General features: G+C 59.4%; 3 protein-coding genes across 3 annotated transcripts; 1 reads left to right on the forward strand and 2 right to left on the reverse strand.

Annotated features, from left to right (window-relative positions):
- Window positions 1–2,510: 2,510 nt before the first annotated feature.
- Spc24 (SPC24 component of NDC80 kinetochore complex) lies at window positions 2,511–5,981 on the reverse strand. Its single transcript, XM_063228699.1, has 4 exons — window positions 5,822–5,981; window positions 3,834–3,975; window positions 3,561–3,668; window positions 2,511–2,832 (listed from the first exon to the last, which is right to left on the reverse strand). The coding sequence occupies exons 1-4, from the start codon at window positions 5,979–5,981 to the stop codon at window positions 2,628–2,630; spliced, it is 615 nt and encodes a 204-aa protein (XP_063084769.1). The 3' UTR covers window positions 2,511–2,627.
- Window positions 5,982–9,806: 3,825 nt separating this feature from the next.
- Window positions 9,807–24,746, reverse strand: Kank2 (KN motif and ankyrin repeat domains 2). Its single transcript, XM_003461241.4, has 12 exons — window positions 24,557–24,746; window positions 23,620–23,727; window positions 22,038–23,258; window positions 16,937–17,092; window positions 16,745–16,847; window positions 15,826–16,071; window positions 15,155–15,242; window positions 14,667–14,886; window positions 14,188–14,330; window positions 12,670–12,870; window positions 12,501–12,590; window positions 9,807–12,283 (listed from the first exon to the last, which is right to left on the reverse strand). Exons 2-12 carry the CDS (start codon window positions 23,654–23,656, stop codon window positions 12,233–12,235), a joined length of 2,556 nt encoding a protein of 851 aa, XP_003461289.1. The 5' UTR covers window positions 23,657–23,727; window positions 24,557–24,746; the 3' UTR covers window positions 9,807–12,232.
- Window positions 23,922–26,531, forward strand: LOC134471155 (basic salivary proline-rich protein 1-like). The gene is made up of 3 exons (XM_063229135.1): window positions 23,922–24,001; window positions 25,569–26,303; window positions 26,429–26,531. Exons 1-3 carry the CDS (start codon window positions 23,922–23,924, stop codon window positions 26,529–26,531), a joined length of 918 nt encoding a protein of 305 aa, XP_063085205.1.
- Window positions 26,532–27,112: the final 581 nt, after the last annotated feature.

Genomic DNA, 27,112 nt, shown 5'->3' on the forward strand with positions numbered 1-27,112 from the left:
CAGCTGGGGCTGTTCTGTATTAAAGGAGTTAGTAAAACACGGCCCAGCAGGGTGGCGTATGGCGTACACTAATGGTTTTTGTTTTGTTTTTTTCATTTTTATCGGTACCGGGAATCGAACTCACAACCGCCTGCTTGCAAGGCAGGCGCTTATGCTGCTGAGCAAAATCCCCAGCCCCGTACACTAGTGGTTTTAACACCCAGGAGGCTGAGGCAGCAGGATCGCCATGCATTCGAGGCCAGCCTGGGTCACACGGTGAGACCCAGCCTCAAAACGCAGCAGCCCCTCCCTGGCTCCACCGCGTCCAGTCAGGGGATCCCCTGCCGCAGCAGCTGTGAGTCAGCCTGGAGCCCGGGCTGCAGGGGGAAGGGAGGCTGTCCTGCTCCACAGCTGGCCGGGACGTCCCCGCCCCGCACCGACAGTGATTTTCCGTGATGACGGAGGGGTAAGAAGCAGCGGGCTCTGCCATGGGACTTTCCAGGTCGCACCACCCCGAGCCCAGCAGGCAGTGGCCTTGGCAGTTCTGTGGCCTGGCCCCATCTGGGCAGCTCGTTTCCACCTCCCCTTCCTGCCCTCCCTCTCCGAACCTCCTGCTAAGATCAGTCACCCACATACCGTGATCCCAGCACTTTGGGAGGCTGAGGCAGGAGGGTCACAAGTTCAGCCCAGTCAGTCTGGGCAATTCGGCAAAACCTCGTCTCAAACTAAAAAGTCAAAAGGAGCTGTGGAGGCAGCTCTGTGTGAAGGCCTTGGCTTCCATCCTCACATGTTCAGGGGGACAGGAGGCCAGCTCCCTCACTGGCCTCAGCACTGGGGCCCAACCGGAACCTATCTGGAAATCCTCCCAAGTCCTGCTGTGGACTGCAGGCCTGGCTTGATCAAGGCACCACCCACGCCAGCATCCTAGGTACTGCCCATACCTTGATTTCCTGGGGTTCTAACCCTTTGTGGTGAGGACAAAACGCTTATGATGTAGATCCCAGATGGCTCAGGTGAATGCCCTGGCTCTGTTACCTCTCAGATGTGAGAGCTGTGACAAACAGCCTGACCCCCGTGACTCAGTTTCCCCACCTGCCAGAAAACCTGCAGCAGGGGACACGGCTCTCTGACCTCCTGGCAGCTTCCACAAGGGTGTGGCCACAGACACCTGTCCAACCAAACTTGAGAAGCCTGAGGCGGTGATGCACACCTGTCATCCCCAGCACTCTGGAGGCTGAGGCAGGAGGATCACTAAGTTCCAGGCCAGCATGAGGCACATAGTGAGAGCCCCCCTCAAAAAAGCAAAACCAAATGGTGAACCCTGTGGGGTCTCCCAGCCTCTCCCGTTTGGCGCAATCCAATGTGGGCACTGTGTTCACATCTAGGCTTCAAGCTTGTTCCCTGCACAGGCCCCTGATCAGTCCACTCTGTCCCTGGGGTCAGCTCAGGTGAGGCCACCAGGTGCCAGGCCAGAGGCGGCTTGAGAGGTGGGCACCAGAGCAGCCACAAGTGTCCCACTGACAGGGAGCCCCAGAGCTCCGTCAGCCTCCACATGAGGGCAGCAGCTCGGGGAGGGGTGGCCGGGCTGGAGGCTGTGGCTAGGGCTGCGGCTGCCCGGGCCCTGAGCCAGGCTGGCCAGTGAGTCAGAGCCCAGGCACGCGGTGCTGGGCCTCTCCCCGGAGGGCAGCGCCTCCTGCCCCTGCTGCCCTGTGCAATCCTCCTGGGGGTGGACGGGGGTGGAGAAGAGGGCCGGGCAGGGCACACCCAGCCCTCCGGCCCCAGTGCAGTCCCCGAAGGATGCATCTCCCTTGGGAAACTGAGGCATGGTGCTGGGGGCGTGGCCAGCGGGATCCCACAGCTGGGTCACGCCTAGCACCCAAGGTCTCTCCTCGCTCTCTGGGGTTGGTCTTCGAGGCTCCAGGGACCCGGTCCCAGTCCACTGCCAGGGCCCACACCACACAGGGTGACCCTTCACCGCCACCTCCATCACAGGCAGGAGCTCCAGGCCACCGAGGCTGCACAGGCCCGGTGTGAGGCCCTGTCCCAGGTACCCAGGGGCAGCAGGGAGGGGCGTTGCCAGCATCTGGGGCCGGAAGCCAGGACGCTCAAGTGTCCTACGGCGTCCAGGATGGCCACAGCAGTGTCACCTGGCCCCGTGTCATCAGGATGGGGGCCAACTGCAGTGGTGCATGCCTGTAATCCCAGCACTCGGGAGGCTGAGGCAGGAGGATCTTTGTGAGTTCGAGACCGGCCTGGGCTACAAAATGAGCTCAAGGCCAGCCTGGACTGCATAGTGAGACCCCATCTCAGAAAGATAGAAAAAAAGAAGGAAGGAAGGGGATAGAGGGGAGGGAAGGGGAGAGGAGGGGAGGGGAAGGGAGGGTCAGGGCCCCTCCACCTGATACTTCAGAGTCGCGTGTAAGCCAAGGGCAGAGATACCGGAAAGCCCCTGGCACGGGTCCGCCGGCTCCCTACAGCTGTGTGGGGCGGCCCTGAGGCCACAGCGGGAGGAGGAGGCGGCAACCAGCCCGTTACGTACAAACAATTTTATTACTAGCTTTCCCCTGCCTTTCGAGACCGGGTCTTGTAAGTGGCGCTGGCTGTCCTCACCCTCGCCGCGATCCTCCTGCCTCAGCCTCCCGCCACGCTCAGTGCGTACGGGTCACACCTGATCCCACCACCGGCCACTTGCTGCCCTCCACAGCCGCCTCCCGCCGCTGGACGGGACGGTCCCTGCTGCCCCCGGCTACCACTCGGTGTCCACCAGGCTCCAGAGGTAGTCGCTGATGAACTGCTTGGAGAGCTGGGCGCTGTCCAGGTGGATGGGCTGGGCCACGCTGGGGCCGTGGTGGACTGGGGCACAGAGGCAAGGAAAACGGCGCGTGCCCCTTCCCGTCCCCAGCCCTTTACTTTTGGGAGCCAGGGTCAGTCACTAAGCCGCTCAGCTGCGCATGGATCCTCCCGCCTCGGCCTCCCAGAGCGCTGGGATGACAGGCGAGCGCCATCGCTTCTGGCTTATCTGTTTAGTTTTGGTGCTGGCGATTGAAACCACAGCCTGGTGCTTGCTAGAATCATGCTCTGTGGCTCGGCCACCAGCCAAGACTTATGTTTGTTTTTTTTAATGTAAACTCTTTAGGTCATTTTTGTATTCCCAGCTACTCAGGAGACTGAGGCAGGAAGATAGCAGCTTTGAGGCCAACCCGAGAAAGTTAGGTTTTCTAGTTTGGTTTTGTTTTCTTTGAGGCAGGGTCTCCTGTGCAGTGCAGGCCGGCCTTGAGCTCACTGTGCAGCCCAGGCTGGCCTTGGACTCGCAGTGACCCTCCTGCCTCAGCCTCCTGTGCTGGGATGACACGTGTGCGCCACCCGCCCGCCCCCCGCCCGCCCCTCGCCTGTGGTTGCTCCACCAAAGGATACTGCCGCAGATGGTCCCGGGCTCGGACTGGTAGTCCCACTCTATTTTACTAATCCTGCGGTAAAGCTGAGCCACGTACCTGCACGGGGTCAGGACCGTGAGGGGGACAAGGGCTCCTGGCCCCGACCCCCGCACCGCCCGCTCGCACGCACGCGCTCAGGGAACGCACACGGCGGAAGGGATGGTGACCGTGGTGTCCTCGTCCACCTCCCTCTCCTGACGGTCGAGCTCGGCCTCCAGCTCCCTGAGGTCCTGCAGCTCCCCGCTGAGCTGGGTGCTGGGTGTTAAGGACCGCGGCTTGGGAAGGAGGTGCCCAGCACCCCACGGGTGCCAGGTGCAGGGCCTCTGCCTGTCCTTTCTTGTGTTGTTTGAGACTCACTCACGGTGACCCTCCTGCCTCGGCCTCCCGAGCGCACCCCCGCGCTGCCCGGAAGGATATTGCAGCCTGGCCTGCAGGATGGCGTCCTCCTCCCCTGCCTTCTGGAGCTCGGCTTCCAGCCGCTGCAGCTCAGCACCGCCCTGGCACACGCGCTCCTTGGCATCCAGAAGGCTCTGGGCCACCTTCTCCTCCTCGGCCAGCGTCTCTGCAGCAGCGAGAAAGAGGAGGCTCCCTCGGGTCCACCCGCCCCCCAGAGGAGAGGGGAGTCACCAGCCCCGTCTCCTAGCAACACCAGAGTCATCGCCTGCAGCCGCGTGCCCAACACCAACCAGTGTCCCTAATCCAGCCTGCTGGCTGCGCCAGGGGTTGTCAACACGCCTTTCAACACATTTAACTGGTAACAGGCACAGGGCACAGGCCACGGAGCCGTGCGCCTGGAATCCCAGCACCTGTGAGGCCGAGGCAGGAGGGTCTCTAATTCGAGCCCAGCCTGGGGGACTCAGTGAGACTCGTCTCAGAATAGAATTTAAAAGGCTGGGGGGGGGGGTGCAGCTCAATGACAAGACACAAACCCTGAGGGTCAGGAGGCCCCCGGACTGACCTAGGACAGGTGAAAGTGACAGCAGGAGGCTTCGGGGTCTGTTTCCACATCCAGTCCACCCTCCAACCTGCAGCACTGGGCAGCCACCTCTGCACGCCGCCCCTCCTCATGGGGACCCTCTGTGCCCCAGCCCCACCCCGCTCATGTTTGTTTGTCACTAACCCGCCCATCTGTTCTGCTCTCCGCCCTGACAAGCAGTGTTCTCAGCCAATGTAAGTTGTGCCCCTGCTCCAACAGTGTCCTGGCCCCCAGTGCCTCAAGGGTCGTCCTGCTTCAGCCTACCACACTGGCTGCCCCTTCACAATCATCAGCCGACCCTGCCTCTTTCGCTCTGCTTAAGTCTGCAAAGACCCCCGTGTTGACATTCCCAGGCCTGCGTCTTCCTGTCCTCCGTGGCATGGCCCCGATTTCCTTCCCAGGCACACCTGAACCCAGCCTTCAAGATCCCCCGGGTTGGGGCTGGGGATTTAGCTCAGCGGCATAAGCACCTGCCTGGCAAGCAGGCAGTCGTGAGTTCGATTCCCGGTACCGGTAAAATGGAAAAAAGCCAAAAAAGATCCCCTGGGTAGGCCGAGTACAGCAGCGCACAGCTGTAACCCAGCTACTCAGGAGGCTGAGGCAAGAGATCGCGAGTTCGAGGCCCGTTGAGCTACCTAGTGAGTCCCTGTCTCGAAATAAAAAATAAAAAGCCACATGTGATGGCAGACGCCTGTCATCCCTGAACTCGGGAGGCTGAAGCAGGAGGGTCACAGGTGTGAGGCCAACCGGGGCAGCTTAGTGAGCGCCTGTCTCAGAATCTGAAGCAAAAATCTGCGGAGGCGGCTCAGTAGCACAGCACATGCCCAGCACGTATGCGGCTCTGGGTTCCACGTCCACCGCCAGGATAATAATGAGTAATTACTATTATTTCCGTCTCTTTCTTCTCCCAGTCTGGGGATGGACTGAGGGCCTTGCAATCCTCGGGAAGCGCGCACCACGCAGGAAAGACATTCATCAGCGTCCTCCCGGTTCCCTTTCGGTGAGTTTCCCCTTCAGTGTATGGAGCCAATGAAATGCTGTTTATGCCTATTCTCTACCTAAGTGCGGCCCTAATCCTCACGCCAGTTTCTTAAGTCCCCATCACAGCCTTGCATCCCTTCGCTCGCTCCAGGGTTTGCTCGTTTTTGTTTGGTTTTGGTTTTTTGAGCCAGGAGCTTGCTATGAATCGAGCTCAGGCCAGCCCCGAACTCGCGGGGATCCTCCTGCCTCAGCCGCCTGGTGCTGGGATGACAGGCGCGCGCCACCACGCCCGGCGATTCTGTCCGTTGGGTCGCCTGATGCTCCATTCTCACAATCCATCCGTGCTGGCCCTGATTCCTGAGCTCCAGTTCAACTCATCAGGGGGTCGGACTCCTACAAATACCTCTAAACCCAAAGTGAGGTGGCCCTGCGCCTTCGCTCGGACCCTCACCTCGCAGCTGCTGCTCGGCGCCATCCTGAATCTCCAGCAGCCGCTCCAGGATCTGCTCGTGGCGTCCCAGGAGGCGTCGCTGCTGTGCCTGGGCATGGTTGGTCCCCAGCAGACTCAGCAGCCCCTGGCTCACCTCCTCAATGTCGCGGAAAGCCGCCATGACTACGCCAGCACCAAACCCGCGCAAATTTGTCTCTCCGTGAGGCCCGCCCCTGCCCAGAAAACCTCAGTTTCATTGGCTGCTATGTCCGTCAGACATTGGATATGGCCAATCATCACTGAGAGAGGGGGTGTGTCTCAGGGCGGAGGTTGTGGAGTCTAGCCTGATGCGCCTGCGTCAGTCATCCGTCAGTCATTAGTGATGACCAATTAGAGAAGAGAGGGGAGGGTCCGAGGCCTGTCTGATGCGCCTGCGCAACTTGGAGAGCTGCTGAGCGAAGGAATTGGGTGCTGTTTATTTTTCCCTGGGTCCTGTTTGGCGTTCGGGCAGGTTGGAGTTTTAGAGGCGATGCAGGCTACTGCTTCTTATGGAGCTGTCGTTCTACATGGCATACACACAGCACACATAAGTAAATCCGATTAGCAAAGTGAAATCTGCAGCCAGACAGGTTGGATTTCAATCGCTGCTTCACTATTTCCTGTGTTACTTTGGGTCGGTTGCTTCACAGCTCTGTCTCGCCAGAACAGAACCAGAATAGTGCGGAGCTCAGGATTGGCGTGCAGCTCAAATGAGAATGGTGCCTGGTATTCAGTTAAGCATTATATGGGCATCAATTCAAACACACGCGGAACTCAGGCGTAGTGGCGCATGCCTGTGATTCCTGGCACCAGGAGGCTGAGGCAGGAGGGTCGCTGCGAGCTCACGGCGCTTCTGCCTGTGCAGCCTACCTTTGACCTTGTGTGTGTGTGTGGGGGGGGCTCTTAACCTTTTTTTCTCAGCCCTGCGGCTAAAGATAGCTCACTTATCAGCGGGGTTTGTAGCCCAGAAGATAAGCCCCAGAATTGTGCAACTAGAGACTGGCAGGCATCCATGCCCCTGTTGAGAAAGGCCGCCCACCTCCCTTCCAAAACAGCAGCGCGACGTGCACTTCACAGGCACTCGATGGCGACGGCCCAACACAAACCACCCACCCCCGAAACCCAGAGAGCGAATTGCTGGGGAGGGCGGGCTGGACCCAAAGGTCGTTGTGCAGCGTCCAGGGGGAGATAAAGTGGTTTCAGCTGCTCCGGAAAAATCTGCTCTTATCAGTATTTCTTTATTTTTTTAAATTTTTATGTCTTATTAGGACATGTTCCTGGAACGCCGCGGTCACATGGCTCGGGTGGAGCTGCGGTCGCAGATATAGCGGCCTTAATTCTTTTTTTCATCACCTTTCTCTGTCCTTTCTCATCCCTCCCTTCATCTCTTTGACCCCTCCGCTTTTTTCCTCTCTGTTTTTGTTTGGAGACAGGGTCTCCCTACTCCCCAGGCTGGCCTCCACATGGTGACCCTCCTGCCTCAGCTTCCTGAGCGCCGGGATTGCAGGCCTGCGCCAGCACACCACCCAGCTGAGTCCTCTTCCCTTTTGTTGAGTATCTCCAACGTCCTCTGCCCCAGGAGCGCAGGCTAAATAGATCTTTGGGGCCAACGAAATGGAGCAGTGGTTTGTACTGTTCTTTCCACACACTGACCTGTATGTGGGCACCGTAACATGCTGTGGGGAAAATCAACAGTTGCAAATTTAAAAAACAAAGATAGAATTTGGGTATGTGGGTGCATACCAGCACTGGGGAGGCTGAGGCAGGAGAACTGCCCACGGGAGACCGGGCTGGGCGAGGGCTGTGGGGTGTAGCTCCGTGCTAAGGCCCTGAGGCCTGGGCAGGTTCCTAGAAACAGAAAGAGGAACGGCCTGGGCTGGAAGGCCGGATTTGGGCATGGCGGGGACAGTTTCGGTTTTGAGGGTGAAGACTTCTGGCCCAGGCAGCCCGATGGAGCGGGCGCCGCCCCAAGATTGCCCCTGAAAAGCAGCCGGGTGGGGTGGGGGTGGAGCCCCGGCTGGCGCGGGGTTGAGAGCCCTGCACGGAGGAAAAAAGAAGTAATAAATCACGGAGACGGGAACTTTGTGGTAATGTGTATTTTGCCACAAAAATCTGAAGTGGGATAAGAAGCCGGTGAATGTTTAACTCTTAAAAACTTCAGTGCAATAGAAGAGACAAAGCCATTAATCCGTGTCACATTCACCGACACCATCTGTCTTGGCACCTCAGCACTGGACGTGCTCTTTCTGAATGTCTTTACTTTCTTGTTCCGGTTTTTAAATCAGTTTTAAATTTTTTGTTCATTTTGTCTTACTATGTGGCCCAGGTGGTCTCCAACTCATGAAGACCCTCCTGCCTCAGCCTCCCGAACTGACTGCAGACATCTTCCTGTCAGGGTCACTTTGGTCTGGAGAAGAGCCAGAGCTCACAGGGCAGCGGGTCTGGCAGTGAAGAGGATGAGGGCTCTCTGCGATGACCCGAGTCTTGCTGTTCTGTTGGCTGGCACTCAGCAGCGTGTTCACTGTATTTTTAATCAAAATTTGGAAAGACACTAAAGAGGACTCCCAGAGCTGCTTTGAAAGTGGCAGCCAGAACAGTGTGATGTGTATCTCAAGGGAGCAGCAGGGGACAGATGCAAATCTGAGGCCACGCAGAGCTAGAGTGAGTTCAAGGTCACCCTGAACTACACAGCCAGACCGGCTCAAAAAAAAAAAAAAATCATAGCCAGGTGTGCTGGCACAGGCTGGTAATCCCAGCCCTGGGGAGACTGAGGCAGGAGGATCGCTGTGAATCTGAGGCCCAGCCTGGGCTATAACATAGCAAGACCCAGTCTCAAAAAAACCGAAACAAACAAAAAAAGAGGTGGTTATGAGGGGAGATGGGTTTGATTTTAGCATGAACTGAACAAGAAAATAAAGATGACCAAACAGCCCTGGCAATTGCTTTATGAGAAAGTATGCTGTATTTCCTAAAGGCCTCTTCTTGGCTCTGGAGCCCCTGGGAAGCTGATGAGAGCCAAGGCCCTTCCTCTTAGCAGCCGTTCCTCGGCCTCAACAACGGCGGCCTCCAGCGCTTCGCCAATGGCCCACAGCCTCTCTCCCAGCTGTGCAGCCAGGAAACAACACAGGGATCTGGGGGGGGGGGGGCTTGGATCAATCAGCGAACTGGGTCCTGGGTGGCCAGCTGACTTCCCACCAAAAACACGGACTGAGAAAAACAAAACTAAAATAATGCAAAAAGCCAGGTGTGTTGGCACAGGCCTGTCATCCCAGCACTCTGGGAGGCTGAGGCAGGAGGACTGCTGTGAGCTCGAGGCCAGCCTGAGCTACACAGTGGTTTCAAAGCCAGTCTGACTGTATAATGAGACCCTGTCTCAAAACACAAACATGGGCTGGAGATTTAGCTCAGCGGCATAAGTGCCTGCCTGGCAAGTGCAAGGTCGTGAGTTCAATCCCTAGTACTGCAAAAAAAAAAAAAAAATCACAAACAAAAAGAGCAAATATACTCTAAAGTTCTGGCAAAGTAGGTCTACAAAAGGCTATTTTTGCCAAGTGGAACTCGGGGCATTCACTTGGGCGGTCTGTATTGCTCGCACATTACTTGTCAGGCAGGCTTATTGTTGTTGCTTCTTTTCTTCTGAGACAAGGTCTCCTTTGTAATTCAGGCTGGCCTCCAGCTCCCTGAGATCCTCCTGCTTCAGCCTCCTGAGTGCTGGGATGACCCATGCCCAGCTCTGGTATTTTATTGTAATATTCTTGCAGTTTTTGTGTAGCTTTGAGCATCTCTCAAAATCAGCCCGTTTTTCAAAACAATCCTTGGCACTTTGCTACACCCCAGTCCAACGCGAGATGTAGTTTAGAAAACCTTGATGACTGTCCCACTGGCGGCGAGGGTCTGGCCCCCACCCTCAGCTCTGCTAATACAAAGAGCAACAGTGCGAGGACAAAAGACCACACACACCGAGAAGCGCCGGCATTATCTGCGGCTTTATTAACTTCTTTTACTTCTAGAAGAGATTACAAAAAGAGAATACTTAGTGTATGTGTAATACTGTCTACGGATGTACCGTGGTTGTAAGGTGCCATGGAAGCTTGTGGGTGTGGGGAGGGGAGCGAGGGCACGGAAGTTTGGCCCCTGTGGGTCCCCGTAGGTGTGGAGAGAGCAGAGGGCACAGAACTTTGGCTCCTGTGGGTCCCCGTAGGTGTGGAGAGCAGAGGGCACAGAAGTTTGGCCCCTGTGGGTCTCTGTAGATGTGGAGAGAGCAGGAATGGCAGACAGGGGGCACGGACTCCTGAGCTAGAGCTGCTTCCAGGAGCTTAAACTCAATGCTCTTGCTGGCTTCAGGGTTAGACCTGAAAGAACGTAGCTCTTGTACCACTTTTCTAAGTTGCACTCTCCCATCACATACCAGCAGCGATGCCCAGCTGGGTTTGTTTTCTGAGACAGGGACATACTCTATAGCCCAGATGGCTTCAGACCCCTGGAGATCCTCCTGCCTCGGCCTCTTGGGAACTGTTTCCTAATTCTTGGGCACACACACACACACACATTCTATCCATCCATCCTGATTGTTCTCTTAGGCCTCCAAGTCTTTTTCTCTTTGGTATATTCCTTTAATTAGAAAAAAGTTGTAATTGTAGTACTTAGGAGGCTGGTGCAGGAGGGTTTCCTTGAGTTGAAAGACAGAATTAAAGAAAAAGGCAGACTACATCCAGCCAGGCAGACTAGCAGGACACAAGCCCGGGCTCTGCTTTATTCACTGGGCTGTGACCCCCGGGTATAACTGTTTTGCCAAGGTTGCCTTCACAGTCCGGCAGGACCAGCTAGGAGTGTGACACGGGCAGGACAAGCTTGGAAGGAAACTTCTCCCCTATCACGAGGCACAGCAGGAGGCTGGGAACACTCTGCTTTTTTGCTTCCTTACTATGAACAGGAACAGGAAAGCAAACCGTGTCAAGATTTGGAGACAAAAACACAGCCGAGAAGAATATGGTGTGTGTCTCTCTGGCAAGCCCATCTCCAACAGGAAGAAAGAAAGAGAAAGAAAAGGAGACAGACAGACAGACAAAGACAGAAAGAGACAGCCAGAAACAGAGAAAGAAAAAACCCAGCTGGCCCCGGTTTGGTTTCCGCAAAAGCCCTGTGTCTTTAAGTCTGGGCCGGGAGCCCCTGGCTGCCAGCTTTTAATTGTCCGCACATGGGCTCGCCCGGTGCCCTGCCAGGGCGCACAGAGCCCGGTTTATTTTATTCCTCCGAGGCGAGAGATTCTGGAGCCTAGGAGGACAGACAGCCCTGTGACTGGGGTGACTGGGGTGACTGGGGTTCCCGAGCCTGGAGGCTGCAGCCACTCTGAGAACTGGATGCTTTTCTCTGGTCTCTGGGATGGAAGGATTTTCTAGGAAATCAACATTTGCCAGGACCTCTGAGGAGAGAAGACGGATTTCTGAGTCATTTCTCCTTGTGAATTGGTGACATCCAAGTCCCAGAGCTACTGAGATATTGGTGGCAGGACCCGGAGCCCCCACCGCCTGCCCCAGCTTGCAGAATTTGATGCTGGCGGTCATGGTGACAGAAGACACAAGACGGCTGGGCGTGGTGGGGCACACCTGTCATCCCAGCACACGGGAGGCTGAGGCAGGAGGATCTCTGAAAGTTCGGGGTCAGCCTGGGCTACTCAGAAAATTCAGGCCAGCCTGAACTGCACCGTGAGACCGTGGCTCAAAAAACCAAAACCAATCCGGGTGTGGTGACGCACTCCTATAATCCCAGCACTCGGGAGGCTGAGGCAGGAGGATTGCTGCAAATTCAAGACCAGCCTGGGCTACAAAGTGAGCCCAAAGCCAGCCTGAACTGCATAGCGAGACCCTGTCTCAGAAAGACCAAACAAACAAAAAACCCAAATAAAACCAAAAAGACAAAACCAAAACCAGAGGAAGGATGGAGGTTTCTGCCCTGGGTGACGGACGTCACAGTGTTTTGTAAAAGGACCACAGAGAGACGTCGGTCCCCAGGAAGCTGTGTGGGGTGTGTGGGGAGTGAAGAAAACACTATCATGTACCGGGCACTGGAGATGCGACTCACGCGGACGCAAAGCAGATCACACCCTGCGGCGGGAGCCAGACGTGGCCTCCTGCGCTCCTGCCCACGGCTGCCGCCCGATCCTTCCCGCCCGCGTCACCGGAGTCACCGGCGCTGCAGGCAGGAACTCAGCTTGGTCTGGGAGCCGCGGCCAGGAGCCGGGGTCCTGGGAAAAGACACCCCAGCATCGAGCTCCCCGGGGAAGCAGAGATGACGTCAGGGCTTGCGGAGCAGCAGAGGGGCTGGGAGAGGACCAGGACCAGGACCAGGACGCTGCGCTCCGGCCGCGGCCCTGGGGACCCTGCCGGCTCCGGGTTACTCTTCAGCGGAGGACGACACAGGACTCTCATCTGACATCGGGGCGAACTGAAAGGAGAGGGGGGTCCTGCTTGGCCGGGGTCCTTTCCCCCAGGCGGTGAATAAAGGCGATAGTGGGGTGCAGCGGGGTGCACTGTAATCCCGGCTCTCAGGAGGCTGAAGCAGGGTGGTCTCGGGTCTGAGGCCAGCTGGGCTATGAAGCCAGTGACGCCCCCCACGCTGCCCCGCACGGCCCAGCTCCGCGCCCCGGCCCCGGCCGGCTCACCGAGCACTGGATGTTCATGCGCGAATACAGCATGGACGCGACCTCACTCTGCCCGGCGTCCAGCGCCACCATGAGCGCGGTGCTCCCGTCCTGCAAAGGAGCCGTTGCTAGGTGTGAGCCCCGGCCGGGTCCCGCCCTCCTGGGAGCTGGGGGTGGACAAGGGACTCACGCGGTCAGCAAGAGAGATGTCACAGCTGGGCACTGCCAGCAACAGCCCCGCGATGTCCTTGTGGCCGTGCTCGCAGGCGCACATGAGGGCTGTGGAGCCGTCATCGTCCTGGACGTTGACATCCGCCTCACAGGCCAGCAGTGCTTTGACCACGTCCACCCGGCCGTGGCTGACAGCCAGCATCAGGGCAGTCTGCCCAGCCTAGGCAGGGAAGCAACACAGTGAGAGCCCACACTGGTGCCGGGTATGATGACCCCGCTTTTTAATATTTTCTGAACCAGAACTAAATCTCTAAATTGCCCAGGCTTGCCTTGAATTTGTGACCCTCCTGCCTCAGCCTCCTGAGTACAGGGATTACAGGAGTGCGCCACCAAGCCTGGCCCTCCTGTACATTTTAACCCATTCTTAGGTGACTTTACTACCTGACACAAGCCAGGTGTGATGGTACATGACTATCATCCTCCGGAGGCTGAGGCAGGAGGATCGCTGTGAGTTCAAGGCCGGCCTGAGCTACACAGAGAGACCCTGTCTCAAACAATTAAAAGAGAAAGGTGATCACCATACTCCCTCCCTAAATAAGTGAGTTCACAGGGCAGAAGTTTCAGGGGAGATGAAAGTGTTCTTTGGTGGTTAGAGGACATTACGGCTGCCTAAGTGCCACCAAATGCCCCATGTTGTCCCTTTCACCTCAGCAAAGAGCCAAGCAGGAGGGCAGGAAAATGTTTTAAAAATGTTTTAAGTTCGTAAGTACAAAATGACGCTTGGGACAGGGTGTGGGGGTGCACCCTGGAATTCCCTCCCTGGGAGGCTGAGGCAGGAGGACGTGAATCGGAGACCAGCCTGAGGTGCGCGGGGAGATAAAGGTCCACCTGACAGCCTGGGCTGGGGCTGCTGCTCAGGTAAGGACCGACCTACACTGGAGAAGCCCGCTTCCCTCCCAGCAGCGGGAAAAGAAAGGAAGGAGAAGAAAGGAGCTGTTACTTGGGAGGCTGAGGCAGGAGGATTCAAGTCCAAGCTCAGTCGGGCCGATTTCGTATCTTAGGGCTGGGGCTGGAGCTCAGGGCGAAGGCCCCGGGCCTGCACCTGGTACCGTATGGGAGCGGGGAGTCCAAGGCAGGGCACTGTGGAGCCCCTTCCGGTGTCCAGCATGTGGGCCTCAGAGAGAGACCACACTTCATCTTCTACGTCTGAGTCCACAGCATTGAGTGCTGTGAACCAAGTTCCCGGGTTCGAATCCCACTTCTCGTTTGTGTGTTTGAAACAGGGTCTCACTGTGTAGCCCAGGCTGGCCTTGAATGCACAGCGATCCTCCTGCCTCAGCCTCCCAAGTGCTGAGATCACAGATGGGCATCACCACGCCCGGCCCATAGCCTTGATTTTGATGAGGTGATGACACTGCCTGTCTGAGCCTCAGTTTCCCTGCCTACGCAGCAGGATGGAGCGAGGGGGCTGGGGGAGGGCTGGGATTCCGTACAGGGCAAGCGCCGTGCCCGGCTGGGGTGGCCACGGGCCGCCTACCTGGCTGGCTCTGGCGTTGACGTCTCCGAGCCGGAAGAGCTGAGTGACGGTCTCGATGTCGTCCTGGGTCTTGAGGGTGGCCAGGGCCGTGAGCATGAGCGGGCTGTAGCCGGCGCGGTTCTGCCTGTCCACCTGGCAGACGCCTGCGTGGGGCCGAGTGCACGTGAGCCCCGGCCGGGCTGTGAGCACCTGGGCCCTGGGCCCGACCTGCTCCCCGGCCTCAGAGGGGAGCCCACTCCTCCCGGGGGCTGCACGGCCACCCTGCTCATCCTCCAGACTTGGGGGGCCGGGCACAGGGGCGTCCAGGTTTAGGAGAAAGAGCAGGGGCTGGGCTGGGCGTGCAGATGGGGGCTGAGCAGGAGGAGGCCACCCATCGCAGGCCCGGCTCAGGGCCGAACAGACCGGCCGGAGTCCCCTCGGCGAGAGCCACCCTGCCCGCCACCCCTGGACCCTGAAGGCCGCGGCCTCTCGGGGCTCACCGCTGTCCAGCAGCTGCCGCACCACGGGGAAATTGGCGTGGGACACCGAGTAGTGCAGGGCGGTGTTGCCGTTGCCGTCCGCGATGTTGACCACGTAGTCCAGCAGCCGCCCCGACATGGCCCGGAAGGTGACCAGGTGGCGCCGTACGAGCTCGGGGTGGGCGTCGCTGCGGCAGGCCAGACGCAGCCACTCCTGCAGCACCGTGGTGTGGGCCACTTTCTGGGGGGTGCAGGAGAGCGCGTGAGGGGCGCCACGGCCTTCCTGGACACCCCACCCCGTGAAGGCCCTGCAGGGTAGCGTGGCAGACCCGACGCTGGCTGGCTGAGGAGGCTGAGGCAGGAGGACCTCACACTGCAGCCCAGCCCAGGGCTCTTGGGAGTTTAGTGAGACCCATGAAAAGGGCTTCGGTCAGGCCAGCGCGTGGCTGGGCCCCCCCGGTCTGCAGTCCCGGGGTGAGGCAGTGTCGGGGTGGGGAGGCCTGGCCTACCAGCTCCCGCTCGGTGAGCGCGTTGGCGTTGCCCAGGTATTTCTCCAACGCCAGGCAGGCAGAGATGAGGTCGGGGCTCAGCTCCATCCTGCGGGGAGCGCAAGGGAAAGGTGGTCATTTGGTGTCGGGGACCCAAGCGGGGGCTCACGGGGCTGGCCATGTGCTCACACTGAACTACACGCCCGTCCTAGTTATGATTTTATTTTTGTTGTTTTCCCCTTTTTTACCCTTGTCTTTCAAGACAGGGTCTCGCCATGCACTCAGGTTGGCCGTGAACTCAGGGGAGTCCTCCTGCCTCAGCCTCCCCAGCGGCTAAAATCATGGGCGTCCGCCACTCTGCCCAGCCGAGTTTATCTCAGCAGCAGCCTCTAAGTCCCCTGTTCCTTGCACCCAGTTGGGGTGCTCGAGAGGGCTCACTGCGCTCCCCTGCTGCTCATGTGACCCCACCCTCAGGAGCGCCACAGACACCCTAACCCCAAGGCACAGACTCAGGGAGCGCAAAGATTAACAGGATGGCCACACAGGCTGTTTTATTCCAAACGGCCGGCAGCGGATGGTCAGATCTTGCATTAGTTCAGACTAGGGTGTGCAGGACTGGACGACGTGGGACGGCAGGCAGCGGTACACCTGGCCGTGGCTGTGTCTGAATGTCTCCCACCCGGGAAACTGACCGGATCTCATCCTCCGAGTTGGTGCCCGCTGCCCCCTCGGCCGTGGCCACACGCTGGGCCTCCCCAGACAGCGGGCACCCTGGCTGGCCGGGCCGCGTCACTGATGCCGCTGTCCCTGAGGGTCTGCGCTGCGGGGCTGCGGCTGGGCTCGGAGCCCTCTCTTCCGGCTCGGGGGCCTCGTTCTCCGTGCTGTCGTTGTCTGAGAAGTTCTCAGCTGTGCTGGAGCCTTCAGAGGACGACTCGTACCTGGGGAGGACAGAGGCGGGGACGTGGCAGGGTGGGGACAGGGGCACCGTGGGCCTGCCCTTCCTGGGCCTCAGTGTCCCTATGAGCTGAGGATGACAGCAACGTGGACCACGGGGGCTGCAGACGTGTCTAGGGCGCCAGGGGCAGTTAGTGCTCAACAAGCAGGAGCTGCCGGTCGGTCCCTGTGATCCCAGCACTCAGGAGGCTGAGGCAGGAGGGTGCTGGGGGGAAGTGCGGGGTGCTCAGGGCCTCCTGCTACCCCTGTCCCTTATGCACAGTACCTCCTAACTCAGACCTACGTCCCCCCTCTCATAGGATCCTGTTTTGTTTTGTTTTTAAAATGTTTTTTGAGTACTGGGGATTGAACCCAGGGCCTTCGAACTGAGCTACATCCCCAGTCTATTTTTATCTTTTGAGACAGGATCTCAGTAAGTAGTTCCAACCAGCCTTGAACTCACTATGTAGCCCAGGCTGGCCTCCAACTTGCAGAGATCCTCCTGCCTCAGCCTTCCAAGTGTTGGGATGGCAGGCATGAGCCCAGGCCTGGCTCTCAGTGGGGTCTGATTCACTGAATTAACCAAAATGAAAGATGCAGAACAGGGTGATGGGTTCCGCCTTTCTTGGGCTTGCAGGACCCGAGGGACACACAACTGGGGCGCTGGGGGCTCCTCACCCGCCGTTGACCCCCACAAACTGCAGGTTCCCCCTGTGGACTGACGGCTCTGCGGCTTCCTGCCTCCTCTTCATGATGGAGCGCACTCCAGCCTGGGGCCCGCCTGGAGGGGAGCAGTGACAGGAGGGTCCCTGAGGCCACGCCCTGCTGGGCGCCCCGCCTCTGGGCCCCTCGGTGGCTGTGGCTGCTCACCTGCTCCCCCGGCCTCCTGGGACATCGGAGCCACCTCCCCGGGGGGCTCTCTGTCATCTGGGTCAGCAGTGGCCACCCGGCCTGCATTCTCGGGTGCAGACGCTGGCAGGGACGAGGAGGAGGAGGAGGATGACTCTGCCGGTGCCCGTGTCGGGCCTGAAGGAACCCAGAAAATGAAGTGTCACACATGTGACAACCAAGTGACGTTACCAAGAGCGGAGACCACGGGTCAAATCTCCCCAGTCTCTGAGGTGTCCGGTTATTACGGAGGAGAAAACTGACGCTCAGAAGTTATTAGAGGGCTGAGCCGGGCACGGTGGCTCGTGCCTGTCATCCCGGCACTCGGGAGGCTGAGGCAGGAGGATCCCAAATTTCGGGCCCAGCTGGGCAATTTATTAAGACTGATACAAAACAGAAGTGATTTCAGACGTGCCGTCTGAGGCTGTACCTCAGAGGTGAGCACTCACCCAGCACGCACAGGGCCCCCGATTCCAGCCCCAGCACTGCAGAAAACACAAACACAAAATAAATCAGGCCACTGCCTCTCCTGCCTGCTCTCCACTCACAAATCGAGTTCCAGCCGGGCTCTTGACCCAGCCCCGGCGGCCTCGCCCTGCTCTGGGACGCACTGGTGGCCAAGTGTCTGCCGCCGCCCCACCCTGTCCGTCTGCTGCCTGGGTGAGGGCTCCCGGCTGAATCTGAGTGACGCCGTGAGCTTGAAGTGGTCACTGCACAGCCGTGAAAAGGATGGAAGGGTGCGTGGGTCTCGCCTGGTGTGGGTCTACGCCTGTGGTCCTAAGCACAGGAGGCTGAGGCAGGAGGGTGGCCAGGAGTCCGAGCTCGGCCCGGGCTATGTACAGAAATTCAGTCTCAGGAAAACAAACAGACTTGTTGGTCTTCAGTCCCAGTGGGCAGTGGGAGGGTGACACAAAGCCACAGGTGGCTGTGGGCAGCCAGGTGGGCTGGCAAGTGGCCGCTGACTCCCTGTTCTGGCCTGCCGGGGTGAGGGCTTCCTGGGCTCTGTGACCAGCACATTACCTTTGGCCTGAGACCAACACGGGTGGCCTTTATGTGTGTGTTAGAACACACAGGAAGCTCACCATTTAACCTTTTCTTTTCTTTTTTTGTCCTTTTGAGGCAGGGTCCCTCTATGTGGTTCAGGCTGGCCTTGAGCTCACTGTGTAGCCCAGGCTGGTCTCGAACTCGCAACAATCCTCCTGCCTCAGCCTCCCGAGTGCTGGGATGACAGGCTGAGCCACCACACTTAGCTAAATTTTTAAAGGCTGGGTACGCTTGTAATCCCACCTACTTAGAAGTAGGAGCATTGCCAAGAGTTTGAGGCCAGCCTGGGTTACAAAACAAAATTCTGTCCCCCTACCTATGAACAAACAAAAACCAACTAACCAAACAACCCAAAACGCCAACTACTCAGGGAGCTGAGGCAGAAAGATCACAATTTTGGTCAGTCAGGGCAACTCAACTTAGCAAGACCCAGTCTCTAAAAATAAAAATAATCCTCAAACTACACATCACAAACGAAAAATGAGATGGTTTTAACTATATCCAAAACAGAGATTTCTCTTTGATTTTCTCTTTTTTTAATTTGGGAAAAAAAAAACCAAATAACCTCACAGAGCTGATCTATAACGGTGTCCTGTGAGGGCAGTGGGCCCCGGGAATGCTGACAAGGGTCCTGCAGTGTGTACTGCTCTGCCTGGTGAAGGGGGCGGGCGGGCGGGCAGCTCAGTGGTGAGCGCCCCTGGGCAGGCACAGAACCCGGCTTCCACCCCCACCCAGCACTGCAACAACACATAAAAAGTAACTGAGAAACTTGAACAGAGCCGTGTTTTGTGGTTTGAGAAAAAATTCAAATTGATTGGCACAAGCCACCCATTTACATAAGGCCTTGCTCTCTGGCCTTAAAATAGCAGAATCCAAAGTTCCTTCGGACATCTGATGGCCCACATAGCCAGAAATATTCTCACCTGGCCCTTGACAGGAAAGGCTCACAGATGCGTGTGTAAGGAGAGAAGCCCGTCAGTGCCAGGCAAGGTCCCGACACTCGGGAGGCTGAGGCAGGAGGGTCACCTCGAGTTTGAGGCTGGCCTGGGCTACACAGCAAGAAATTAGAAAAAGAAACCAGGGCAAAGCATGCTCAGCCCAGGCCATACACAAAACAGGCAGCAGGCCAGCTTAGAGAGCACAGGCTGCCAATCCCAGTGAGGCACATGCTGAGAAGGCTGGACACTGCTCGCAGAAAAATACACACAAAGAAATCTCACAGAGGAGTCTGATTAAGGACACAAGGAGGCGGCCAGTCCCACCACAAGCAAGGGAAATGCAAATTAAAACAATAAAGACTTACTACTCGGTACTAGGGCTGGGCAAATAAAATCAGCAGGCCACACACACGCCTGTGATCCCAGCACTCGGGAGGCTGAGGCAGGAGGGTCACCACAAATTCGAGAGCAGCCGGGACTACACAGGAAGTTCAAGGTCAGCCTGGACTGCATAGCGAGACTCAGTCTCCAAATAAACAAATAAAAACCACTGTGCGCGGAACAAATGAGGGATGGGGTTCAGGGCAGCTTCCCTAGGCAGTGCTGAGCCCGAGGTTCCACCCAGCACCACAAAACAACAGGGTGAGGGAGGGAATAAGAACCAGAAAGAGGTTTGTTTTTCTGAAACATAACACCATGTAAGGAAATTAAACGCACAGGGCATATTTTTCAAGGACACCAAACATCTAAAGCAGCTTGGGAAGGCGGAGGCCAGGGAAGACATTCCAGGGCCAGAAAGCTCCAACCGGGGTGTGGGGTGCGGTTCAGCTGTTTGGAGGCTGAGGCAGGAGGATCGCGTGGGGCCGGGAGGGAGTTCAGGGCAGAGTGAGCCCCACAGAGCGCCCCGGTCCAAACGAAAAGCATAAAGACGAACAAAGGAACGGGGCAGGCTGGGGCTGGTGGTGGGGCCCGCGGGGCGGTGTGGCAGGGGCTGCTGAACTATGTCCGGGGTAGTGTTTACACCCCTCCTTCCTTTTTCTTTTCTGGTGACTGAACCCAGAGTCTTTGTCCTCACCCCAGCTACCACCCGAGCCTCTCTCTCTCAGTAGGCCAGGGTGGGCTGGCACTTGGCATCCTCCTGCCTCAGCCTCCCCTGTGTTGCCATTACAGGTGTGCACCACCATGCCTGGCTCCAACTTTCTTGTTTTTGTTAAGTCTCTTACGTACTCTTAAATCCCAGATAGTGTGGGATCTGTAGCTCAGTGGTAGAACATGTGCCTAAAATATACAAGGCCTGGTTGGGGTGTAGCTCAGCGACATGCTGCCTGCCTGGCAAACACAAGGCCCTGAGTTCGATTCCCCCCACTGAAAAAGAAAATCATAAAAGACGAGAAAAAAAAAAGCCCCTTTAAAATAATGGTAAACAATACTGCCGACAATTCCCGTCAGCTCTGTGGGTGGCTGTGAGAAACGTGTACTGTTAAATCACACACTAAACGAACGGGAAGCCAGGCCTGGGACCACACAGCTGTAATCTCACACACGGCAGGCCGAGGCAGGAGGACTGCATGTTTGAGCCCAGACTGAGCAATGCTAGCTCAGAATTCAAAAATCAAAAGGGTCAGGGTGCAGCTCAGAGGTAGGGCACTTGGGCAGCATCGCCCAGCACTGGACAAAGATAACAAAGTCCAAGCATACAGTAGGCGCTCCATAAATGCTGAACGTGGGGAACGGGATGGGATGGAAATGAGCAAAGCCACTCCAGCCCCACCCAGGCAACCCACAGACGGGCGCTGGGTGCAGTGTGAGGGAGCGAGCTGTGGTACAAGATTCCACACTGCCCGGAGGCAGGTGGGCAGGGCCTCCCGCTGCAGGCCAGAGCTGTAGGGTGGGTGTGTGGATTCCACAGGAACAGAGGGCAGGGTCTCCACCTGGGGCTTCACTGCAGTGGGACACTGGGCCCCGTCTTCTCTCCAGACGAGGGTCTCACTACGTGGCTCAGGCCAGCCTTGAACTCACTGTGTGTCCCGCAGGCCCTGGAACTCACAGGGATCCTCCTGCCTCAGCCTCTGAGCAGAAGCGTGGACTGAGTACTTCCTGTACACAGGATTCCTACAGGTTCTAGGGGGACAAGCAGCACGGGGAGGGGCAGCGGCGAGGTGATGTCCTCACCCGGGTCTGACAGGAGGAAGTTGAATTGGAACGGGGAGCCCGGCTGGCATGTGTCCCGTCTCCTCTGGCCCTCCTTGGGCCAAGCCCTAGGGCAGCGCTCAGGCTGCCGGGCCAGGGCTCCAGAACAAACAGCTGTCCTCATGAGGATGAGTCACGCTGCGCTTCTCCCTGGGCCCGGAGCCGCGGTGGCGGGCAGCTGGCTCTCTGCACGCCCAGCACCCTCTTTCCGGGCAGAAGGATTCATCACTTCCTCCAGGGGCACCCTTCCTCGGCTGGGGCTCCAAGATCCTAGCAGTGAGGGACCCGAATAAGGGCCCCCTGGGGGTTTTCCTGTTGTTTTCTGAGACAGGGTCTCCCTACGGGGTGCATGCGGGCTGTCCTTCAACTCTGGGGTGATCTTCCCAAGTGCTGGGATTGTGCCACCATGTGCAGCCATCCTGGGGATTTTTACTGGTGCTGTCTGAACGAAGGGGCTCACCTTGCACTGAGCTGCCAGGACAGAGTCCTGGAACAACAGGACCTCCTTTCTCTACCTGCCTGAGAGAGAAAAACCTCCCGGGCAGACAGCAGCAAACTGTGAAGTGACAGATTCCTGATGGTATCTGACCACCTGGATGCAGCCTTGCCTGAAGCTGTCGCTTAATTATATAAACAACTCATTTCCTTCCCACTGCTTCTGAGATAAGGTTCCTTCCACTTCCAGGTCAACTCATGGCAATTCTCCTGCCTCAGCCTCCCAAGTGCTGGGATGACAGCTGTGCACTACTGCGCCCGGCTCCCAGTTACACAGATGAAGACACAGAGGTGCAGTGGTCCGGCTGGTGGGAGGCCAGGGCTGGGGCTGGACCTGGGTGTCCCAGGGTCCAGGCTAAGCCATGATAAGCAGAGAGATGCCACCCACGCCCCCCTCGCCGCCCACGGCCGCTCACCAGGGGCAGCCTCGCAGCTCCGCTCCGTGATGCTGATTTTCTTCACGACGTGGACATTGCCGGTGGGCGCAGCAGGCACCGGGCACATGGTCTCCACCACCTCGTGGCTGCAGAACACTGCGGGGCTCTCGGGGTCCCCAGGTGTCACCAGGGCCCGCAGGCCTGCCCCATAGGGCTCCAGGCTCTGCGCTCGCTGGGCGGGCGCCCCGGTGGTGGTGCTGGCCGCCACCTCCACCTCCCGCGGCCCCTCCACCACTCGGACGGTGTCCACACGGACCGGGGTGTCCGGTGGTGGCCAGGCCTGGGGCTGGGGCTCGGCCTGCCGGGCCTGGGCCACCTGCAGGTCCTGCAGCGCTTTCTTGAGCTGAGTCTCCAGCACAGCGACCTTGGCGGCCAGGGCTGCCTCCCCATCAGGCAAGCCCAGGTCCCGTTCTCGAACCCAGGTGCCCACGCTGCGGGTGTCGAGTGCTGCGGGGTCTTCTGCGGGTTCGGGGAGGTCAAGGCAGAGCTCGCCGCGGGCCCGGGCGCCAGTGGGGTGGCCCAGGAACTTCTGGCTCTTGAGCTGCACGGCGAGCTGCCTCTTCTCCTCCTGGAGCACCGACAGCTTCACCTGGAGCACGGGGATCAGCTTCACCTGCTCCTCCAGCTGCCGCAGCTTCCGCAGGGCGCCTGCCATCTGCTCCCGCACGTGCGCCAGGTGCCCGGCGCTGGGAGGCACCGGTGTGGACAGTCCTGAGCCGCGTGGCGTCACCGGGGGTGGCAGCCCCACGCCCACCAAGGAGCTGGTGGAGCCCGCGGCGCTGGGGGTCAGGGAGCCCAGGCCCGAGGGCGCAGCCGCCTGGTCCTCCAGGCGGCGCCGGGCGTCCAGCAGCGTCCGCTCCACACGAGGGTTGAAGCCGCTGGCGCTGCGCGTCTCCAGGGTGCCGTACTGCGGATAGAAGCCCCGGCCACAGTAGGAGTATGCAGAGTGGCGGCTGTCCCCGCTCGCGTTGGAGCACAGCGACTCTGTGGACGTCCACCAGGAGCCCGGGCCGCGGGGCAGCGAGCCCAGGCGGGGACGGCGCTGCATGGCCACCCGCCGCAGTGTGTGGCCCTTCTCGATGTCATCCACGTATTTGAGGAAGTCCAGGTCCAGGCGGTAGCCGTAGGGTGTCTCCACGGAGTACGGGGGGTCAGGCTCCTTGGCCGGAAAGGGGGGTGGCGAGGTGGGGCCGGGGGTCCCTGGGTTGGTGGAGAAAGACCAGGGCTTCTAGATACTGTTGTCTCCCTTTTCAGGGTGCAGAGGGGCCCCAGGAACAGCCAGGGACAGCTGTCTCCACTACCCGGCCCCCTCCCTCCGTGGACCCTCAGTACTGGCCGTGTCCCCTCCCGAGTCCCCCAGGCCTGGGTGCTTTCTGCTGTCTCTAAGCCCCTCTGGCAAGACTGCTCCCCGCCTCGCCTCAGGTCTCCGAGGCAGAGCTGTCTCCTCCCCGGGACCGAGGGTCCCCAGACCAGGGTCCTGTCTCCGGCGCATCTCGGGGTCGGGCCACCTCCTCCCTCACACCTACGGGGTGGGACGCTGCCTCCCGCTCAGACCCCTGACCTGGGAACGGAGCCGGGGCGTGCAGCACCTGGGCCATCCTCTCCTGGGTCCGCAGGAGTCGCCTGGGGCCTGCGGGTCACACTGCGGGAAGCACCGGCTGAGGCTGAGCTGGGGACAGGGGTGAGGGGACAGGGTCAGGCTGCGTCTACGGGGCATTGCGGGGAGAGGGGGGCCCGCCTTCGGTGCACACCCAGCCTGGTCGGCCCAGAGGCCTGGAACAAAGAAACCAAGGCTCCCTGCCTGTGTGCACATCTGTCCAGCTGCTGGACAGCCTCCAGCTGTTCCCGCAGCCCTGCCTCCACATGGCCCCGGCTGGGGGCCCCAAGCCCGAAGGCCCCCTCCTTCCGGGACCCCCCCACAGCCGGCCGAAGCTGGCCACAGGGTAAGATGGGGCCGGCTGGGGAGGGGCAGGGCTGCTCACCGGACACTTTCTGCAAGGGTCCAGGAAGGACAGACACACAGAGGGACAAAAGGAGGAGACGGTATGGGGGGTGGAGGGCAGGGACCCCTAAGCACCCCCAAAGTGAGACAGCTGGTCAGGCCAGGCCCCATGATGGGGGGGCTAGGGAAAGTGGGGGAGGTGGCAAGCCTTTCCCCTTTATGGAAACAATTTTCTCTAAAAATAAACAGTTTCGCTGCCCGCTATACAGAACTTCCTGCCCCCCCAGGATGTGTCGGAGCTGGAGGGCGCAGCAGGGATACAGGGCTGGGGCGGAGGCCCGGGAAGTCCTGGGGGGAGGGAGGAAGTAAGCGGGGTGCCCAGAGGTGCCAGGGGAGAGGGACAATCAGGGCCTCTCACTGAGGGCGCCTCCAGCCTTGGAGACAGGCCAGGGCACTTTGGCCCCTGACGCCCGGCTGAGCTCAGCCGGTCCCTCCTGACGGCTGGCAGACTCTGCTGGAGGGACCTGTCCGGCCTGGGAGTCCTGGGCAGCGGTACCTGGGAGGATGGCCAGGCGAGGCCCAGGCGGGCATGAAGGCTGGGGCTGGGGCACTGAGGGTCTCCGTCCCTCGTCTCCTCCGGCTGGCTTGGTCTCTCTCTGGTCGCCTCTCCACACTCTGTCCTTCTCTGTGCGGCTCCGCGTCTCTGTCTCTGTCTCTGTCCCGCTGCGTCTCTCTCCACGTCTCCCTCCCTGTCTCTTCACGTCTCTGTCTTTGCTTCACTGGCTGTCACCACCTGGAACACAGTCACCAGGTCACCGATGGTGGGAAATTTGCTTTTCCATCTGCAGGGTGCCCTGGGCAACAGGAAATTGATTCAAAATGTTTTTCTGGGGAGCCAAGAGGAGGGGTCCAAAGGCAGCGGGAGGGGAAGACCCCGCAGTGGAGGTGGGACGATGTTCACAACTGTGATAATGATACTAGTAATAATAATGATAATAACAACACCAGGGCTGACTTTGTTTTTGCCAGTGCTGGGAACTGAACCCAGGACTCTTGTACCACTGAGCCACAGCCTCTGCCCCTTTATCCTCTTTTATCTGTTGAGTCAGGGACTTACTCAGGCTGTATTCAAACTTACCGTCCTCCTGCCTCAGCCTCCCCAAGTATAGGGATTACAGGCACATGTCACCAAATCCAGGCAAGGTTTTAATTGTCAGGCTGCGGATTTAGCTCAGCGGTATAAGTTCCCGCCTGGCAATTGTGAGGTGCTGAGATCAATCCCATACCAAAACAACAACAACAAAAACGTTTTAATTGTGACAACCTGTAAGGTTGGTTTACAAATAGGGATTCCAAATTGACACAAGTTCAATGACCTGCCTGGGGTCAAGCAGACGGTGTGGAAACCGCTGTGCCTGGTTTTGAGCCCAAGCTCCGTCCCCACCCCTTACCCATTTCTCAGACCCGAAGACTGAGGCTTGGGGGGGGTCATCAGTCACAGACCACCCTCCATGCAGCGGGGTGAAGGGAAAGTGTGGGTGGCGGCAGAGACCCCTCTTTTGCTATAGGTTCCCTAGAACACACAGCGAGGGCAGGACAGGTAGAGGAGTTCAAGGCAAGGGCGCAGGGTCTCCCCAAAGCGGCTCTCCAGAGCCCGGCCATTTCCGCTGGTTTCCTTGCCCTGCTCCTGCCCCCGGGACCCCGCCCGTGCAGGGAGAAGGCGGGGCCCGCGGGGTCCCCGCTAATGGCAAACAGCTGCGGCTCCCCCCGGCGCCCCGGCAGCCAGGCAAGGCCCGGACGCCTCCCCGCCGCTGGGGGCTGGGGACAGGGCAGCGGGGGACGGGCCATGAGGGGCGGGAGGGGGCCGGGGCCGGGCCAGAACGGGAGCCCCGCAGGGGCGCAGGGACCGCGGCGCTCCGAGCCCCCCAAGTTGGGCACCGAGTGTGGAGCTGCCGGGAGCGGTCCCCGGACACCCGCGAGGTCCCGCCCAGGGTGGGAAGGGGGAAGGGTGACGACCACACCAGAACCGCGAACCGGCCTGAGCCCGACCCAGCCCCGGGTCCCACTCGCCTGGCGCGCTCCAGCCGCCGTCCGTGTCCCGCCGCCCGGGCGTCCTCCGCTCGCCGCCGCCCGACCGCCCGGCCCGCTGGCCACGCCCCGGCCCGCTGGCCACGCCCCGGCCCGCTGGCCACGCCCCGGCCCGCTGGCCACGCCCCGGCCCGCTGGCCACGCCCCCAGAAGAACACGCCCACCAAGGCCACGCCCCAGGCTCGGGCGCACGGGCCCTGGGGTTCACGAGCGAAGTAGGGGCGGGGAAACCCAGAGGAGGGCTGCACACGCGGTCACCTGGGCGGCAGGTGGGTGTGTGCACGCCTGAGTTGGTTCGTCCTAGTTCTGTCCTCCCCGCTGTCCCCTCCTCGGGTCCCAGGGGCGGGATCCCCGCCGATGGCCCCCACCCCGTCCTCCGCGGCGAGCCCGCCGGGGGCGGGGACGCGGGGCGTGGCCGAGCGATGGGCGTGGCCGAGCGATAGGCGGGGCTGGCTGGGGTCCAGCGCTGGGAGGGCGCGAGGCTGACGGCGGCGGGAGGTCACCCCTCCCCTCCCCCCACCGCGGCCAGGGCTGGAAGCTGCCCAGCGCCGGCCTGGTACACGGTGGCGTGACCGCTGCGGGGAGGGAAGGGGGCTGTTTCTGCGCAAGGCTGCATGGGCGGCTGCAGGGGCCTGGGCCACAAAAGCCAGGTAGACTTGGACCCCAGTCCTACTTAGGTCAGTCTTTTACTGCGCTATGCCTCAGTTTCCCCATCTGCTGAATGAGGCTATTCATTCATGTCGTGTACCTGATAGAGGAACAGAGAAGATCCCTTAACCTGAGCAGGGGTCTGATGGAGGTCCTCAGGGACAAAAGCCCATAATCTGGTGGTTTCAGCTGGGTGTGGTGGCACTCACCTACCAGCCCAGCACTGGGGAGGCTGAGGCAGGAGGATTGCTGCATGTTCAAAGCCAGCCTGGACTACATGGGGAGTTTAAGGCCAGCCCAAAGTACACAACACAACCCTGTTTCAAAAAACCCACAAAACTAGGTGTCTCACATTTTTTTGGGGGGGGACTGCTAG

The sequence above is a fragment of the Cavia porcellus genome, unplaced genomic scaffold, assembly GCF_034190915.1.
Source record: "Cavia porcellus strain 051 isolate PalLab524CR breed Dunkin Hartley unplaced genomic scaffold, mCavPor4.1 scaffold_17, whole genome shotgun sequence".
NCBI lineage: Eukaryota > Metazoa > Chordata > Mammalia > Rodentia > Caviidae > Cavia > Cavia porcellus.

What these genes read in the sequence shown, in the direction of transcription:
- Spc24 (XM_063228699.1), bottom strand. Translation starts at nt 5,981, where the DNA reads ATGGCGGCTTTCCGCGACATTGAGGAGGTGAGCCAGGGGCTGCTGAGT. An exon ending in CGCCGAGCAGCAGCTGCGAG is followed by an intron (nt 3,976 to 5,821) that starts GTGAGGGTCCGA and finishes TCGCTGCTGCAG; the next exon opens with AGACGCTGGCCGAGGAGGAG. An exon ending in GCCATCCTGCAGGCCAGGCT is followed by an intron (nt 3,669 to 3,833) that starts GCAATATCCTTC and finishes CTTAACACCCAG; the next exon opens with CACCCAGCTCAGCGGGGAGC.
- Kank2 (XM_003461241.4), bottom strand. Translation starts at nt 23,656, where the DNA reads ATGGCCCAGGTGCTGCACGCCCCGGCTCCGTTCCCAG. An exon ending in CGCCCCGGCTCCGTTCCCAG is followed by an intron (nt 23,259 to 23,619) that starts GTCAGGGGTCTG and finishes CCACCAACCCAG; the next exon opens with GGACCCCCGGCCCCACCTCG. An exon ending in GCATGAACATCCAGTGCTCG is followed by an intron (nt 12,284 to 12,500) that starts GTGAGCCGGCCG and finishes CTCTCCTTTCAG; the next exon opens with TTCGCCCCGATGTCAGATGA.
- LOC134471155 (XM_063229135.1), top strand. Translation starts at nt 23,922, where the DNA reads ATGGCCCCGGCTGGGGGCCCCAAGCCCGAAGGCCCCCTCCTTCCGGGA. An exon ending in CGGCCGAAGCTGGCCACAGG is followed by an intron (nt 24,002 to 25,568) that starts GTAAGATGGGGC and finishes CTTTTGCTATAG; the next exon opens with GTTCCCTAGAACACACAGCG. An exon ending in CCCTGGGGTTCACGAGCGAA is followed by an intron (nt 26,304 to 26,428) that starts GTAGGGGCGGGG and finishes CTCGGGTCCCAG; the next exon opens with GGGCGGGATCCCCGCCGATG.